The sequence below is a fragment of the Carlito syrichta genome, unplaced genomic scaffold (genome assembly GCF_000164805.1).
Source record: "Carlito syrichta isolate Samal-C Ts95f unplaced genomic scaffold, Tarsius_syrichta-2.0.1 Scaffold301974, whole genome shotgun sequence".
NCBI lineage: Eukaryota > Metazoa > Chordata > Mammalia > Primates > Tarsiidae > Carlito > Carlito syrichta.
The window spans coordinates 851545-870836 of record NW_007246070.1 but is presented as its reverse complement, the minus strand read 5'-3'; the positions used below and the strand labels follow the sequence as shown (position 1 = coordinate 870836).

Sequence of the window (19292 nt, the reverse complement as noted above, 5' to 3'; positions counted from 1 at the left end):
CAAGCCTAAGCTTGTGTTCCTCAGATACTCAGAGCAGTATGGTCTTGACTAATAACACCTTTGGCCCAGTAGTGCCTTTTCCTTGAGAAGCTCAATCAATTTCAGAGTTCTTATTTATCCTGTCATATGGGGAATAGGTATTCTATCTCTAGAGTGTCCCCAGGGAAACTGAGTTGCAGCAAAGGTTGGAGTCTGTCCTAGGTATAGGGTAGCTGGACAACAGGAAGCATTGAGTTATTGAAAGAACAGAAAAAGAATTAAGGTATTGTGACAAATCTAAAAGTATAACTGGGACCCATGTCCCCACTGTGCTTTCTCAAACACCAAAAGCAGATCCAAAACCAGCCTGAATTTGAGTGCTGTCAGGACACATGTCTAGCTTACACCACATTATACTTATTCTTTGGTTTTATGTGTAGTATCTACTCATAAGAATTCTTGCGTCTACTTCAGATATGCTTTTCCTTCCTGACTACACTGGGAATGGACTCAAAGTTTGCTGACTGAAAGGCAGTCACAGCCCTGGGTGATCTTAGAAGCTGGCCTGCATTACCTTGAAGCCCTTTTTATTCTCAGGAACAATAATAGCTGTAGCAGATTTTTGTGTGTGTGTTTGCCCGCCTTATGCTGGGTATCATGTGAGAGACTTTCTAACATCTTCTTACATAGTCCTCACAGTCCAGCAAAACATTATCACCATGTTACAGATGATAAAACTAAGGAATGGAGAGTTATACAAGCTGTCAAAGTGAATCTAACCACTGCTAAAGTGATGGAGCCTTGATATGAAGTAAGCGTGCTAGACTCCAAAATGTATGCTTTTTGTGGAACTCTGTCCTTCCTCTGTATTCTACTGCTTGGCATGTAATACTGGCATGGTCCAATGTGATCACTGACGTGGGAGAGTCTAAGTGATATACAAATAGGCGTTTGCAAGCCCATGAGTGAGAATCTCAGTGGCAGAGGAAGGAGACCTTGCAGCTTTCTTAAGCATCATTATGCCTTGCTGAGTGTCCTTGCCTAAACCACTTGCCTTCTCTGGACATCTGTTCCCTCACTGGAACAATCACTCAAAACTGCCTCCTGGGGACAGGGTGAAGAAGGCAGGCAAGAAGAGGTTTACATATGCAGACAAACTCAGGTAAGACCAAAAGACCTCAGGGGGAGGGGTCTGGTCCAAAGGGGCCGAGAGAGCTTTATCAGAACGAACAGTAATAAATGAGCTTTTACAAATAAGAGATAAAAGAGGCCAAGTTATTTTTAGAAAATAATTCATGTGGGCGCTTGCTGCCTCTTTTCTTCCATGCCAATTGAGCAGAATGTGGGTCAGGCAGAAAAGCAATTACCCTTTGAGTTAACTGGAGGGCAGTGTTGATTAGAGGATATTCCTTGTAAAATTCCATTGCCATCTTCTTGCTCTCAGAAAGGTGACTTTGCAGAGGCCATCTGCATACAACCCTTGACTTTGTTTTGGGGAGGAGTCCAATCAGCCACGCCTCTCTTGTTATCTTTCGGGCTTATTCTCACTTAAGTGATTCCATGAGATGGCATGGATCCTGCATCAAATAACTTGAAAGGACAACATGACATTCTCCTCAGCAGAGTCAGACAAAGTTGCATGTCCCTGACACTCACAGGGCACCATACTTAGCCCTGAACCTTTGATTCATGGATTGCTTCTTCCTCCCATTTCTAAAACAATGATGTTGCCCAGTCTCAACCTTGAAGTTCCATTTTTCATGTTAAAAAAAAAAGCCTAAAAGAGATGCTAAAAGGATATGTAGACTGACAAAAATGTCAGTTCTTTTGCTGTTGAAAAATTGGGAAACAAATGCAAGTATTGCTTAATAAATGTAGTTAAGTTGGAAGACAAATTGCTTATCAAATGATGTAGTGTTTTGTTTAGATGGCTTGGCCAAAATACCTAGGCTCTGTTTTCAGCTCTGGTCTTAAATTGCTATATCCCACACAGGCCTCCCAATGAGATATGCACAGACTCTCACAATGGTCGGCTTGATTTCTTTTTTCATGTGTGTTTATTTTCTTTCTCCTGCTGGACTGAAAGCTCCTTGAGGACAGGATCACATTTCAAAATTCTAGTACAAAATTCAGAAATTCAGCAAACTTGGGTCAGGCAGATCCCTACACCTGGTGCCACAGTGCAACATTACTTCATGGTTAGCAAATCGGATATCTCGAGAAAATATGGTGGCCACCCAGTCACCATATTTTTTTTTTTTGAATTCGAGTCTCACTCCGTTGTCCAGGCTGGAGTGCAATGGCATGCTCACAGCCACCCCAGTGTCAACCTGCTGGGCTCTGGTGATCCTTCCGCCTCAGCCTTCCACGTAGCCAGAACCACAGGCGTGAGCTACCACACCCAGCTAATATTTTGGTTTATTGTAGAGATGAGGTCTTACCATGCTGCCCAGGGTAGTCTCAAACCCTCAGGATCAGGCAATCCTCTAGCCTTGGCCTCCCAAAGTGGGGTTACAGGCTTGAGCCACTACGCCCAGTCAAGAGATTTTTTTTTTCTTTTTTGTATTTGGGTGCTCTTCAACTCACCTGAGGTCAGAATGGTATCTTTTGGTAACACCATAAATTTATATACTATTAAAATGTTTCCAATATATTTTCTATTTATTCTCCCATTTCATTTCTTTATCACTCCGGTAAGGTTGGCAGGGCAGACTGAACCACGGGATGTTACCCAGATGTGTAACCACTTAGGGCCCAGAGAGGAGGGAGGCATGCTGAGAGCTTCCCAGTGACTCAGGCAGAGGCTGGACAAAATCCTAGGTCAACTGACTCCTGGTCAGGTGCCTGTTCCATTTCTCCCCTTTAGTACCCATCTCCCTGCTGCAGTGAGCTGCTGATTCTGATCACATCCCTACACCTGGTACCACAGTGCAACATTACCTCATGGTTAGCAAATCGAATATCTCGAGAAAATATGGTGGCCACCCAGTCACACCCTAGTTTGACATCAATGTTCTGGGCTAGTTTCTCCAGGGTGGGTAGGTGGCTAGCTTGGAAGTGGTAAGCCAGGGTCACATGCAGCTGCTTCTTATGCGGTTCCACATGTACTTCTGGAAAGAAGAAGAAAAAGGTCAGGAATTAGAAGGTGGAAATCAGCAATGACAGGGACTTAAGGACGAGCATAGAAAAGTGCCCTGATAAATTCTGCTTCTCAAATAACAAAAGAGAGTCCCCCGGGTTAGGTAAAACGCTGTTCCTCTCCTTTTTATAGTAGAATAAGGGGGCAGGGGCAGGTGGCAAGAGTTTCTGAATCAGCCCACTATTAAGAAAGGAGGAGCCACGTGTTTGGCTTTGCTGCAGGAGCTCCGGATTGACCTGGGACAATCCTTTCGGCTGATTCTCCTCACAACCACCCCAGTAGCTTATCACCATGCTACCAGTCAGATGAGGAAACTGAGGCCTGACGGCAGATGAAATATATTTATGTAGAAATACAGAGCAAGTTGTATGATTGTGTGACTCCTTGGATTACACTGCCTTCTTTTTCGAGTCTGTTAGCTTCTGGGAGAGTCTGTTGGAGAAATGAGGGGGGAAACGATGGACATTTTCAAAGTTCAAAGCAGGATTTCTCTCAACAGCATTTTGGATCAAGTAATTATTTGTTGTGGGGTCTGTCCTGTGCACGACAGGGTGTTTAGCAGCACCTCTGGCCTCCAAGTTGTGACAACTGAAAATGACATCACAATTGCCAAATGTCACCTGGGGAGCAAAATTGCCCTTTTTAAAAAAAAAAAAAATTATGTGGGGTACAATTCAGATTTAGGTATACAAGTGGTCATTGTACAGGTAAAGTTTGGGCCTCCCTTTAGTCCCCACTTCGCCTGGTTTGAGATCAGGTACGCTTACTGATGTTGTGTTCCCCTCCCTCCTCCTCCCACCCCCGGCAATATCCCACTACTGCCAATCCCTTTCTTATAGTATTATGGTAAATGATCAGGGTCTGCTTATAAATGAGAACATGTGGTACTCAGTTCTTTGTTTCTGTGATAGATCACTGAATATGATAGACTCTAAATCCATCCAAGTTGCTGTGAAGTCCTTGCTTTTGTTCCTGAGAAGTACTGGTTTAAAGTATGCAGACTGTTATTCTAAGACTGTTCAAGAAACAAAGCCGAATGAACCTACCTACATGAGGGAATGGCTTTTATTTCTATTTTGTATGTACAATGAGAGAGAATCATTACTGTTCCAGCTAGAAAAATGTAAGACTGTATCTCCACTCAGCATTGTATGTAGGTTTTTAGTACTTGTTAACGAATATATGCATGCGGATGAATCTCCTTAAACCACCTAGAATGAAGGATGACAATAAATGTACTTAATAAAGGTATCTGGGTCTGCCAACTTATGCCCTAGGCATAAGTTCTAGGGCAAAGACATGATGGCCTGCTTTCCATGCTAGGTAAAGAGGAGCAGCTGGACCAGCTAGGCTGGGTAGGGTCACCCAGTTCTCCAAACCACCACCAGGGGGCCACACAAGGGCAGAGAAAACGAAGCTGGCCAAGTTCTTTATGACCACAGAATCTTGGAGAGGGACTGGCTCTAGTCTATCCCTTCCCACGTGGAAAGCTGGGACCTCCGCTGCCTCTCATCCAATATGCACTCTAAGAATCTGCTGCAGTCCTGGCTGAGGCCTGCTTTTTCTCATTTGTGAAGGATTTGGGTTTGGTGGCTACGACATTCGTTTTGGTTCTTGTGGGGATTTAGTGGTTCTGACAATAACTATTGTGGGATGAAAAAAAGCCATTTCCTTGAGATCGAGGGATAAGAACAGGAAGCAATTTGCCTCTCAGTTATGCTACTTCTTTGAAATATTAAGCTTCTGTCAATGTCAGGCTCCATTGAAGTCAGAAACCAGAGACTAGTCCCTGGGGGAGAAGAGGCTTGACTGGAGTCTGAGGAGACTCTCCTTCCCAAGCACAGAAGGTCTCCTAAGGGCCCAGAGTTCCTTCTGAGAGTGGAGACCTCACCATGATCCTGCAGTGATGCTGAGCTCTGATCACAACCTTCCTAGCGCCCCGAGCCTTATTTGGAGCCTTTCTGGTAAAAAGGAACATTGAGCAAAAGGGCTGAAGTTGGTAACAAAAATAGAAGAGCTGTGCATGGTGGTTCACGCCTATAATTCCAGCACTGTTGGAGGCTGAGGCGGGAGGATTGCTTGAGCTCAGGAGTTCGAGACCAGCCTAGGCAACATAGTGAGACCTCGTCTCTACAAAAATATAAAAAAATCAGCCAGGCATGGTGGTGCCTACCTGTAGTCCCAGCTCAGGAGGCCTACCTGTAGTCCCAGCTCAGGAGGCTGAGGTGGAAGGATTGTCTGACCCAGGAGGTCATGGCTGCAGTGAGCTGTGATGGTGCCACTACACTCCAGCCTGAGCAACAGAGTGAGACTCCTACTCAAAAAAAAAAAAAAAAAAAAAAGCAAGAAGGAGCAATGGCAGTGAAATATAGGTGACTAAGGAGCAAACTGTTTGTGGCTTTGCTCAGGTCTTTCTCCTCTTTGGCCCACTGTAAAAGTGGGGGTGGGCAAGCTCTGGGTCGCTCCCTGCTTTGCATTTAACACTCAGATTCATTTATACAGCTTGTACCCTCCTCTCTGCTCAGGGTAGCCTCCCCACTGTCCTCTGCTCACACCCTCTCATTCCTGCCCGTGCTCTTGCCGCCCATCCACCCGAAAGGCCCATCCTCCATTTTCCTGATCAATCTCTTCCCAGTGCACGTTTCCCTCCTTCAGCGAAGATGGAAGCACACAGTCTGCAATGGCCTCTCTCTTCTCAGAGCTGTTATTACACAGGGTCTGGCCAGGAGAAGCCACTTCTTATTCTGTTCTCAGTTGCATTCCTCATGGGTAAACACATAGCTAAGTACCTGCTGATTGGGATTTCATTCTGGAGGGAAACAACAGAGGCTCCCGCCCCCTCGGTTATCTGTCTGTAAGGCTCTCATTGAGCTAAGTGAGCTTGTCAGCACCTGTAGTCTGACCGGAGGGCTTTGCAAACTTCCCCCTCTTGCCCCTGTGTGTGTCTCCTGCCTCAAGCACCCTGTAAGCGATTTCCTTTGCTGGGAAACCTCAGTTGGCTTGAACTAAGAAGCTGCCATGAAAATAGTTGGAGACATCTTGATGAGGTTACATTTTTGGACAGACTTTTGAGGCTTAGGGGCCTCAGAGGTTTCAGCAAGTGGAAGGGTGTTAGCTTAGTGGATTTGGGTTCCACTCTTCCTTCCTATGCTATGCCCTGGGCAGGAGTTCAGGAGGAAGAAGCCAATGAGGACGTTTCCTTCATCCAAAACTGGGTGGGGATGGTGGTGCCACAAAGAAATACATTTCTAGTTCACTGTGCAACAGTCCTTGTGTACCTTCAGCTTGGGTGTTAGGGATTAAGCATTGGCAGTCTCTGCGGAACAGTCGTTGAATGTTTTTACAAGGAGCGAAGAGGTGAGGGTGCTGTGGGACAAGGCTGTGTCCTTTGTCGTGTGTGTCCATTCCTAAGGCCCTCCACCTTCTGACTCCATTCTGCTCCCCTTCTCTACGGGTTGATCGACAGGGCCCAAAGCCGGCCCAGCAGTTGTGTTTGCTCACCGGTTTTGGATGCAGCCTCTGCAGCAAAGTCAGCGGCAAACTTCTTGAGGACCTCGGCACTGTCTTCCTTTACAAAGAGGCCGATGAAGTTGGAGGAGGTGTAGAGCTCCAGGGGCAGTGGGGCAGAGAACTTACATTTCCAGCGACTGACGGTGGTCTGCAGGGCTTCCCCCAGGGCATCCACCTTGCTGTCCTCACACTGGCAGAGAAAACAAGCAGGCTTCACTCAGAGACAAAGGAGATGCAGGTCTGCTGCTACTCAACATGGCCATCTTCTCCCCAGAGATAGCAGGCTGATACTGCAGTGACTTAACCATCATTCTCATCCGTGGGGAGGGAGAAGGGCCGCACAAGCCCAGTGATCCAGACACAGATTATCCAGCTGGAACATTCGACCTCTTCCTTTCTTCCCTTACTCTGAAGTGGCCCCTGTGAACCCAGCCAAAATGCAGTGGGACTGGTCCAAGCCAAAGCAAGAAAGGAGGGATGGGATTGGAAAATGTGAATCAAAGGACACAACATTTCAGTTAGACAGGAGGAATAAGTTCGGGAGAGCTACTGTACAACATGGTGACTGTGGTTAAAACAAGGCATGATAGATTTTAAGTGTTCTCACCACAAATAAATATGTGAGGTAATGCATATATAGCTAGCTTGGTTTAGCTACTCCACAATGAGTACATATATTAGACCATAATGTTGTACAATATAAATATATACAATGGTTTTTTTGGGGTCAGAGTCTCATTGTCACTTAGGCTGGAATGTAGTGGCATGATCACTGTAGCCTTGATCTCCTGGGCTCAGGAGATCCTTCTGCCTCAGCCTCCTGAGTAGCTGGGACTGGCTATTTAAAAAATTTTTTTTTTGTTGAGATGAGGTCTCGCTATGATACCCAGGCTGGTCTCAAACTCCTGGGCTCAAGCAATCTTCCTGCCTTGGCCTCCCAAAGTGCTGGAATTACAGGTGTGAGCCAACACACCCGGCTGAATTTTTATTTGTTAATTATTAAAAAAAAGTTATCCTTGCTTGTGAAAAAAAAAAGAAAAGAAGAAGAATGTGACAGGAGACAGTCCAGCATCCCAGGATACATTGTTTTGAGTTTTCTCCTGTTTTTCATCATCTGTACTTTTCTGTTCCTCTTAGATGATCAAAAGTTGACTCTTATTTCCACCCTTCCATCCTCGTGCTAGCTGGGGAGAATGAGTCTCAGAGAGTGTGACACCATCCTCCTACCTTCCTGAGAGCATTGGAAAAAGAATGAATGTCTCTCAAGCTCTGAAGGGTTTTGAGAAAGATCCTGGGATGACTAAGAGGAAATGATAATCACTTTAATTTTCAGCGTGAATGGCAAAAGAGAAGGTGTTAGGAACATATTATTACCAAAGGCGGTTGGGGGGGGGGTTGGAGAATGTACCTGGAAAAAAACAAAGCAAAATATGTTTTTAAAAATTGTCTTAAAATGTTACCATTCTGCTTTGTCTTGAATATATGTGGATAAATCAACTCTTCTCCATTTCCACAGAGAGCTAAAGTATAAAATGTACTTACATTTATCATAGTGAGGAAGGTTTCATTTGGGCATTAAATAAGCTTTCTGGGCTAGGCGCGGTGGTTCACGCCTGTAATTCCGGCACTTTGGGAGATCCAGTGAGAGGACTGCTTGAGCCTAGCAGTTCAAGACCAGCCTAGGCAACAGGGTGAGACTTTGTCTCTACAAAAAAATCAAAAATTAGCTGGGCATAGTGGTACACACTTGTAGTCCCAGCTACTCAGAAGGGTGAGGTGGAAGGATCGCCTGAGCCCAGGAGATGAAGGCTGCGGTGAGCCATGATAGTGCCACTGCAATCTAGCCTGGGTGACAGAGAGAGACCTTGACTTTAAAAAAAAATAATAATAATAAAGAAAGAAAGAAAAAAAGCATTCTGACAGCTGGGATTATAGACTAGGTAACTATGGCAGGGAAAAGGTATCTTTGCTTTCTCTAGAAGGATGTAGGTGAAAAAACCCGAGGACAAGATTTTTCCTGTCTATAGACTATACTTCTTATTCCCCATGTTCTCAGTTTCTACTCTTCCTTGTTGTAAGAGTGGGGAGGAAAGGATAAGAGTGAATCTATTCTGGCTGCCAGCCTAGCGTGTCCTCACAGAGCGTCACAGAAGAGCACTGGGTCATCATAATGCTATACCAAACCTGGGGTGCTCCTAGGCCTCCTTTTTTAAGGAGGACTTAGGGTGAGACCCTCACTGTGGACCACTCGCTGAAGGGCCGTTCAGATCTGGGAGCCCGTGGCTATTCCTGCAGTCTTTCCAAAAGGCTCTTGCTTTACTCCAGATCCCAAGAGGTTGGCCGGGATCCTGGGAGACAGGCTCCCTGGGGGTGGGGCACTGCAGCTCACCATGAAGAACTGGCAGAGGGTGATATGGGGGAAGATGTTGTGGGCCTTGTTCTTCCCGCAGATCTGCTTTGACTGCTGCCAAAAGTCGGAAAGCTTCTGTGCTAAGGGCCCGGTGGGGCGGAGGTAGAGGACATACTCCCGGGGCAGGGGGTCATCCAGGAAGGGGTCACCGACGTGGGAGAATAACCTGTAAGACAAAAGGGAGCCAAGGAGGCCTCATTTGAGGATAACGGAAGCGAAGAAAGAACTGAGAGAGACAGACTCACTCTCCATGCATTCTGCACCCAGGGAACTGCACGGGAAAGGGTTCTCATTTGTGCTTTAAAATTCTGCCCCTCGAAGCCCACATTTCATCACCAACTCTCATATGCACCAACTTCTGTTCTGTTTGTCATATTGCCTTCTTATCCCACAACTCCCTAAAAAAAGCCTGAAACCACTCTCCAGGAAGCATCCTCAGATAAACTCCAAATCCCTTTCCAGTCCACTGGTAGACTTCCAACCCAGCTTGTCTCTCAGTTCAGCCTATGGATTAAGCCCATGCTCCACAGCCTAGGAGAGGAGGGTCGGTCGCCTTGCAGGTTCTGCCCTGGGTAGGGCCTTTTTCTAAATCAATTTTCCCAGTGTTCATACTCCTAAGTGAATCTTTAAGAGATTGGAAGTGGGCAGATATTTTTAGAAGGGTATTATCTTGGAATACTTTGAGTTTCTCTAAACAGCTCCAAGGAGAAACACGCCCTGGGGCCGGGGGCAGAGGAGGCCAGTGATTTGATAAAAAGGCTTGTCATACAGTCTCTTGGCTCATCGCCCCCTTGGAAGGGTCCATTAGAGAAGGACTGCACCTCCCCACTCATCCACATGCACTCAGAGTAAATTATACGCTATTTTTTTCAATTTATTTATTTCATACCAACCAGTCACATGCTGCCTGAACACTTCTTCCTCCTGTGGATGCCAAGGCTTTTTGTCTGGAAGAAAAAAATCAAATTTCTATTGTTAGTATTTTTAGTCTCCTCTCAGTTTTTCCCACTGCAGTGGCAAGAGTTGAGCGTGAAGGAGGCAACATCAAAGCCCGGTTCCACTCACTCCTCTGTGGTGTGTGGGGAGGAGACACCTGCAGCAGGTTTCCCCCCAAGGGTCATAGCGAGGCAGATGGAGGTTACGACTTGTAATTAATTTCCATGTAATTAGCATTGGATTTGCATGCAGCCTGACAGCCCAGGCAGTGTATTTTCAGCAGTTTCCACATTAGCGTTTTATTTTTGCTTCTTGAAAGGTTGTCATGTCTTGGTTTTTCCTCCTTCCTCTTCACCCACTCATTCTTACTGACCCAGATCCCCGACAGAGTAGATTCTTGTAGATCCCCAACGGAGCGGATTCTTGTTTGCAGCCCCTTGGCAGAATGGGTTAGAAGTGGTGTTGGTGGTTTTTAGGACATGGGGCTAAATGCTCATGGGGACAATTGGTTTGGGTCAATTTGGTGCCTCCCTTCACCCACCTCCAGCCACCACCACCAGCCCCAGGCTGGCTGCATCATTTCCAACTACTTTACAGACACCTTTGGGGACAAGTAGCACTTGGTAAAAGAGAATGGCCAGGGTAGTGCAGCTATCATTCCCACTTCTGGAGCAACAATTCAAAGCCCTACTAAAGATGGGTTGGTATTCACAGAATAGTTATAGCAGTAAGGCCCTGTGCACAGGCTTACAAGCAGAGTTCTTCTGAAATTATATACAAGTCTACGAGAGCCAGAGAGTCCTGGTTTCATATCCAGTTTTGCTATTCATCCATCCTTTCATTCATTCATTCATGCATTTGCGCTTACATTTATTCAATAAGTTATCTATTAAATCTCAACTGTTTTGTCAGCACTGTGCTAAGCTCTCTCTAGGAATACAGGCACAAACAAGACTTATATGGTCCCTGCCCTAAAGGAGTTTTCAGTCAAGTAGGCATGAAAATACTAATTGTACGGAGAACTACTTAATTACATCGTTGTTAAGTGCAATGGAGGGAAAGCACAAGGAACCACATGAACAAGACAGAAGATCTGTGTAATCTGGTCTGCGGGGTGGGAAAAGGCTGCACTGAGAATGAGACGTTTCATGTGAACTTTGAAGGATAGAGACACATCTGGGCAGGGGGTGAGCGAAGTGAGGGTGGTGGTTGTCAAAGTGGAAGATACCTGGTACATCTACTAAATAGTGAGGTGTAGAGGTTAAATCAGCTGCAGTATGGAAGGAACCTTGGACAGTCACTGATTCATCCTAAGTGATCAGTAAGTGATCATTCTTATCCCTTTATATACATTGATTCAGGGTCCTTGGGAAAGAGAAGAGATGAGAGGTAATCTGAGTGAAACTGACACTCCTGTCAAGCATCTTTTCCTCCATTGGCTGGTGAATCCAGTTCCTCCTTTTTTGTCCTACCCCTCTATGGAACAATTAGAGTGACCGATGCTGTGAGCATTTGCAGTGTCAGCTTGAAGGGACCTCAGAGATCAAAGGTGAATCCAACTGCTTCATTTGACACAAGGGGACACTCAGGTGGAAAGAAGTGAAGAAACGTGCTCAAAGCAGCCTGGCCGAGATGATGACTGAGCAAAGGCCTACTCTAAGGCCAGGCTCCATTGCTCCACATCACAACAAAAAGATACATCAAAGACCTTCCTTTGCCTCCATGAAAGTCGGAGCACAAATTCCCAATGATCAGGGTAAAGAAATCTGCAGTACTACTTAGAACAGCATTGCAAAAGACAAGCCTACTTACAGTGAGGTGAAGTTGTGGAGAAGTATAATTTTGGATCCCCTTGAAACAATTGGTACAGAAAAGGCTAAAAGCACAGAGACCCACACACGCTCATTCCCACACCTTGACAAGGTGTTTAACTGCTTCCCAGTTGCAGCCCTGTCTGCTTCCTCATGGGTTACCAGACAGAGGTCACACATCTCGCTTTTTTCAGTACAGAGGCCATGTACCCACAAAAGAACGCAAATCATAAACTTTTAGAGGTTAGAATCTCAGAAGAACTCAATTCACCAAAAAAGGGCCCATTGTTTAAAAAAACAATTGGGAAAAGGAAAACTCATTTGTGGCACTAGACAACGTGCTATTTATATAAAGGATGCAATTTCTTTCTTCCTTTCTTTTTTTTTTTTTTTACATTATTCCCCCAATGAAATATATCCGACTGAAATTTAATTTATTTCTTCTGAAGCACTAGGAGTATTCTCTAGAAATGGAAGCTCTAATTAAGTTATGGCCTCAGTAACTCAAAAGACAAGTTTTGGAAAGAGTTCAAAGAAAGAATTGAAAAAGATAATTAGAGGTTTGGGTGATAAGACTATGACGAAAGGTTAAGGAAATCTAAATTCTTCATTCTGAAGAAGGCAATTCTGAGAGGTTCTCAGTTTTATGGAAGGTTATCATATCTGATGCATCTGCTCTGGGGACGGTCAGTCAAAAGAAAATAAGCTTTGCCTACAGCACAAAGGGCTCAAGTTAACTACCAGGAAGAACTTTCTGGCAGAGATGAGCTTTAAAAGTTTGTGAGTTTTTTGGGAAAGTTTCTAGGAAGTAGCTACTTATCTGAAACAAGAGTGTGCAATTCTCTAGGCAGAGGTTGCAGGAGTAAATTCATGTTTCCCTTAGGGTCATGAGCCACAGGCAAACCCTGCTGCCCCTTCACCCACTGCCAGGCTGGCACCGCTTTGGGTTGAGTTTGTTCCCAGAACTCTGCCCACAGAACAGACTGAACATGGGCACGGTAGAACAAGCTCCGCCTCTCCACTCTGCTGAAGAAATACTGTTGCCATAGAGCACCCACCTCCATGGTCCATCCAATGGGGCTAATGCCAAGGGCAAGTGGGAATGGTGTGGGGTGGACCCTAAACCCCAGACTGAGCCTAAACATCTGCTGTTCTCAGAATGACTCAGGAGTTGGCAGAGGGTTTATTTCAGAGACTGCCTGAGACCCTGAGCAGATAAAGGAGTATCCCTTTAAACTAAATCACCAGGAGTTTAGCCTTTGGATTATGGCAATTAGTGATTTAAGTGGGAACTTCTTGATTAGAATCATTGGAACAAATCAATTTCTTTTTTCTTTTCTTTTCTTTTTTTACCTTGCTCTGTTGCCCAGGCTGGAGTGCAGGGCTCACTGCAACCTTGAACTCCTGGGCTCAAGTGATCCTCCTGCCTTAGCCTCCTGCATAGCTGGGGCTACAGCCATGTGCCATCACATCCGGCTGATTTTTTTAGAGACAGAGTCTTGTGATGATGCCCAGGCTAGTCTTGACTCCTGGCCTCAAGCAATCCTCCCACCTCAGCCTCCTGAGTAGCTGGGATTATAGTTGTGAGCTACCATGCCTGCCTGACTTGAATTATTGAAGTTCGGTCACATGCAAACCTAAATTTGACTTCAGATCTTGTCCGAAACTTCTCGGTTATGTCTCGGGTTCATTGACAGCAGAATATGGAAAGAAAAAGATGATGCAGACCCTCATGTCTGAAAAGGATGGAGAAAACAGCACAAATAAGATAAACTCAATGGCTAATCAAAAAATCAGGTCAGCAGCTGTGAGGAAATTAGCCAAGGAGAGAACTAGCAGCACCCGCTGATGGCCCTTCTATGCTCTGGCTAGGATTCCTCCCACTATTTTCCCTCAGCTCCACTGATTTTTGGATTCAAGGTTGGTCTGGCCCCAGGGTCACAGAAATACCCTTATGCCTTTGAAGAAGGTTTAGAAAGGGAAAATTCCTTTTCCATTAGTTCACCTGAGACAGCAGCATTCTTCTTTTCCTTCTTCCCTCCCTTCCTTTCTTTCTTCCTCCCCTCATTCTCTTCCTCCCTCTCTTTCCTTTCATTCCCTTTTTCCTTCTCTTCCAAAGGAACTCTTACCAGGAAACCAAATGAAAATAAAAAACAAAACCAAGAGTTTGTTGAATGTAGGTTTCTGAGCGGTTGGCACCCTTTCCAAGACAACAACTTCTGCTGCCCCTTGGTTGATTCAGGCCTGACTGAGCAGATGCTGGCTGGTTCCAGTCCCAGGTCCAACAGAACTCCCATTCTCTTTCAGAACCATAGAGCTGAGCTGGACTAGACTCTCCTGTGTAACTGTCATAGGTTGACTTCCTCTGTGTCGCCCTGGTCCTCTGAGGTTCCAGGGTGTCTTTGACCTGCCTGTTAGTTCAGTTCTTCTCAATTGAACACCAGTCAGGCCCTGCATTATCACGGGGTGTACGAAGAAGAGAAAAGCATGGTCCTTACCAAGCTTTCAGAGCCTTACAGAGAAAAAGAAAGGAAAACAAAACAAAACAAAAACAGACACACAAGCAGCTTCTTACCGTGCAATATGCTGAGGGCCGTGACGGAGACCTGCAGTGTGACAAGAGAGCTCAGGGCAAGGAATCGAATTCAGTAGGCCTGAGGTTCTCAAACTGTACACCAAACTACCATCCTAGGTCAGAACACCACAGTAAACCTGAAAAGCTTCCACGGGCTTTTTTATATTTTGTGAGAGAAACATAGCCATACACATCATTGGCTGAACACTACATAAGCTTCTTGCTCGAGGTAGTTACAGTTCATAATACGAGACTGTGTTGCATTCCTTCTGATGCCTTATCTTTGTGAAGCTGGAGTTTTGGCAACTGTTGTAATAAAAAGCAAGTCTAATAAAGCTGTATTTCAGGAAACTGTTTAGAAGGTCTCCAGTAGATCAGAAGGGCATCTTGAGAAATTGAACTGAAGCAGTGACAATAGGGGATGTTGGCCATGGTGTAGGAAGTTTAGAGCTTGAATGCCTGTGTGGATGTGGAGACACCCCTCTGAATGAGAATGCGGGAGTAAAAGCAAGTTTGAGATGAGAATGATATTGCTATTAGTTATTGCTCCAGGCTAACAGCTAGACCAAGTATCATCAACAGACTCAACAGATCTTGTTGTCAGGTACATTTTTTGTTAGCTTAACTACACTTCCTTGTCTCTTTCCATTTGTAATCCAGGAGTTTCTTTGGGGTCAACCATTGAGTTCCTATTTCCTGTTTAAAGAATACTTTCAGGTCAGACGCAGTGGCTGACACCTGTAATCCCAGCGCTTTGGGAGGCTGAGGCGAGAGGACTGCCTGAGTCCAGGGGTTCGAGACCAGGCTGAGTAACTTGGCGAGACCTTGTCTCTACAATAAATCAAAAAATTAGCTGGGTGTGGTGACACACACCTGTAGTTCCAGCTACTTGGAAGGTTGAGGTGGAAGGATCACCTGAGCCCAGCAGGTCAAGGCTGTGGTGGCTGTGAGCATGCCACTGTACTCCAGCCTGGGTGACAGAGTGAGACTCCAACCCCCCATAAAAGAATACCTTCTGCTCCCAGCCCACTTAATGCTGAGGTAAGTAAATAGTCAAGACATCCCTGACTCAGGTGGGTAGGTTAGCCCAGACTCCAAGAGTCTCTAGTGACTCCTCATGTATTTTCAGAGGAGAGTTTTCCCATTTTAGTGCCACTTGAAAAAACTCAAATATCTGAAACCAGCAGTAGAAAACAAGAGGCAGTATATATACTAATGGAACTGGAACTATACTCCCTCAGAAGAGTAAGATTTTGGTTCAGTTAAGTAGAAAAACTTTCCAAGACAACAACTTCTGCTGCCCCTTGTTGAGCTTTCCAGTTGCTTCAAGCTGTATCATGATTGGTCCTGGATTGCTGATAGACACATACATACTCATGGTCCCAGGGACCCCACCTGCTCTGGGCATTGGTTCTTGGTGACCAAGGACCTGTTGTACAGGAAAAGAGAAGACAGTGGATGAAGCGTGTAATCCTCTAAGCAGATTAAACTTCCTATGCAACCAAAATTAAATCACGTTTCATTCATGTAGCTAAGACAATCTCAAATTTTGGAAACATTTCATACTAGCTATAAGATTTTTAAAAATGTTCTCAACCTCCAAGATACCAGTTACATTTTTTCACACCTAACAGTTTGAATTCAATTAGAAGATGGTCTAATTAATCAGATGTCTCATTCTCTTCCCTCAAAATCAGTGTAACAGTCTGCAGCAGACTGGGAGATGGGCAAACTTAGACAGGATTCAAATCCTGTTTTTCCTGGTTGGAGAGTTCAATCACACAAAGAGGCCATTGGTGCCATGAAGGAAAACTGAGGTATTTTTTAGGGTGCATTTGAAAGGCAATGTTTTTTTTCATAAAATGATTTTAAGTAGAAATATCAGAGGCTTTCATCATGCTCTATGAATTACCTACTCAGTGCTACACAACTTCACAGGGCGATTAGCCTAACAGCACACCTGACGATGACAACCATCTTGCAAACAGAGGGCAAGTGGGTGAGTCTCCAGCTACTTGTTTTTCTAGTTGAACAAAAATAAAGACATCAATAATAATTGAATGGTCTTTATGTACCACCCACTTAACAGAACTTCAACTCTCACACCATGGTTTGGATATGGTTTGTTTGGCATCATAAATTCTCATGTTGAAATCTGATCCCCAGGTGGGGTATGGTGGCTCACGCTTGTTATCCCAACACTTTGGGAGGCCAAGGAGAGAGGATTGTTTGAGGCCAGGAATTCAAAGATCAGCCTGGGTAACATTGAGAGATATTGTTTCTACTAAAAAAAAAAAAATGTATTTAAAAATATATGCATATATGTCGGGTGCAGTGGCTCATGCCTATAATCCTAGCACTTTGGGAGGCCGAGGTGAGAGGATTGCCTGAGCCCATGGGTTTGAGACCAGCCTGATCAACTTGGCAAGATTTCATCTCTGCAATAAATAAAAAAATTAGCTGGACGTGGTGGTGCATGCCTGTAATTCCAGCTACTAGGAAGGCTGAGGCAGGAGGATTGTCTGAGCCCAGCAGGTCTAGGCTGTGGTGGCCGGGAAAGTGCCACTGCACTTCAGCCTGGATGACAGAGTGAGATTCTGACTCAAAAAAAAAAAAAAAAAAAGATATTTGACTGGGCACAGTGGCTCATGCCTGTAATCCCAGCTCTTTGGGAGGCTGAGGGGGAAGGATTGTTTGAGACCAGGTGTTTGAGACCAGCCTGGGTAACATAGCAAGACCATGTCACTACAAAACAAAAAAATTAGCCAGGTGTACACCTGTGGAGTGCACCTATAGTCCCCGCTACTTGGGATGCTGAGGGGGAAGGATCACCTGAGACTAGGAGGTCGAGGCTGCAATAAGCCGTGATGGTGCCACTATACACCAGCCTGGTGACAGAGTGAGACACTGACCAAAAAGAAGGAAAAGAAAAAGAAAAAAAGAAAGAAATGTGATGATTCCCCATGTTGGAGGTGTGGCCTGGTGGGAGGTTTGGGGTTCATGGGAGTGGATCCCTCAAGAATGGTTTGGTGTCATTCTCATGGGAGTAAATTCTCACTCTTAGTTCTCTAAGAACTGCTTTTTGAAGAGCCTGGCACTTCTGCCCCTTTCTCCTCCTTCCTCTCTCCATGTGATCCCTACTCCCCTTCACCTTCTGCCATGTGTGGAAGCTTCCTGAAGCCGCATCAGCTGCAGATGCTGGCACCATGCTTCCGGTACATTCTGCAGAACCACGAGCGAACTAAACCTCTTTTCTTTTAAATTACTCAGTGTCAGTGTCAGATATTCTTTTTACAGCAACACAAATGACTAAGAAGCCTCATGACAAATTTTTTTTCTTGGAGTCGGAGTCTTACTCTATTGCCCAGGCTAGAGTGCAGTGGCATGCTCCTGGCCACCCCAGCATTGACCTGCTGGGCTCTGGTGATTCTTTTGCCTCAGCCTTCCAAGTAGCTGGAACTATGGACGCACGCTACCATGCCTGGCTAATTTTTTTTATTTATTGTAGAGACGAGGTCTCGCCAAGTTGCCCAGGCTGATCTTGAACCCCTGGGCTCAGGAAATCCTCTCACCTTGGCCCCCAAAGTGCTGGGATTACAGGTTTGAGCCACCAAGCCTGGCCCCATGACAAATTGTTAGTTGCCTCCCTGTACCTGGGGGGCTCTGCCCTGGCAGGCTGGCTACCACAGAGTCAGCTCTGTGGTTTGCCTCATTCCAGGGATTGGGTTTGGAAGCTGTGACGAAAAGTCCATGAATCAGTAGTTATCAATCTTGGGAGGGTCAGATTCTTAATTCTGTTTTTAAATACATGAGTAAATACATGATTTGGGTACCCCAAACTCCTAATTCCAATAGTGTGTTTGGGTCTGCCTGACATCTGGGCAGTCCTCAGACACAGCATTTCTGTTGCTTCTCCACGGTGAGCTCTCTTGACTGGAGGGTCCCTGATCGTGGGGTGGGAAGGACACCGTGCCTATATCTAGTCACCAAATGAAGCCATTAAGTCTAGACTTCTTCTCTGTTCCCTGTATTTTCTCAGTGAAGCAATGTGGCAGTGGGATTACAGACAGCTTGGGGTTTGTGGAGATTCTTGCCCCAGAGGGATGCATGAAAATTGTCCCATATAGCAAACTACTCATAAAGGCTTCCAGCCCAGCAGTCATTTTCATCCTAGTACAGATGAGGAAACTGAGGTTCAAGGTCACACAGCCAGTAATGTAAGTCAACAGTCATTTATTCAGCACCCAAAGTCCATGTTAAATAAACACATAATGATTATTAAGATGTTACTAGGGGCTGGGGGTAGTAGACTCAGCACTTTGAGAGGCCAAGACTGGAGGATTGCTTGAGCCTAGGGGTTTGAAAACAGCCTGGGCCACTTAGCAAGACATCGTCTCTACAATAAATCAAAAAAACTAGCTGGACGTGGTGGCATATGCCTATAATTCCAGCTACTTGGAAGGCTGAAGCAGAAGGATCACCTAAGCCCAGCAGGTTGAGACTGAGGTGGCTAAGATCGTGCCACTACATTCCAGCCTGGGCGACAGAGTGAGATTCTGACTTAAAAAAAAAAAAAAAAAAAAAAATTATTATCGGTGGGCATGGTGACTCACTCCCATAATCCCAGCACTTTGGGAGGCCAAGGTGGGAGGATTGCTTGAGGCTAGGAATTCAAAACCAGCCTGGGTTTGAACACAGTGAGAACCCATCTCTATGTTTTTAAAAAATCTTTACAAGATGACTATCAGAGATTTTTGAAGTCTGGGCACTCCTATACCCATAGTTGAGTCTGACCCTGGACTCCCATCAGAAGGACTGCTACAGGAAAGGGGCTAGGGGCATGGGTGAGTGACAGGAGACTGGAAACACAATAGAGTTCAAAGGTGGGTAAAAATATCTATGCAAATGCATGTCAGAGCCAAGTAAAAATGT

The 19292-nt window shown here is 45.3% G+C and overlaps 1 protein-coding gene across 1 annotated transcript in view; it reads right to left on the bottom strand.

Moving 5' to 3' along the window:
- The window catches only part of UBASH3B (ubiquitin associated and SH3 domain containing B), a 36826-nt gene extending 24861 nt beyond the window's left edge, over positions 1 to 11965 (bottom strand). The window contains exons 1-5 of the mRNA XM_021711280.1: positions 11787 to 11965; positions 9932 to 9985; positions 9018 to 9204; positions 6620 to 6818; positions 2920 to 3089 (exon numbers count right to left, since the gene is read on the bottom strand). Coding sequence (XP_021566955.1) covers positions 2920 to 3089; positions 6620 to 6818; positions 9018 to 9204; positions 9932 to 9985; positions 11787 to 11965 — 789 coding nt within the window. The remainder of the gene's footprint in view (positions 1 to 2919; positions 3090 to 6619; positions 6819 to 9017; positions 9205 to 9931; positions 9986 to 11786) is intronic.
- Positions 11966 to 19292: the final 7327 nt, after the last annotated feature.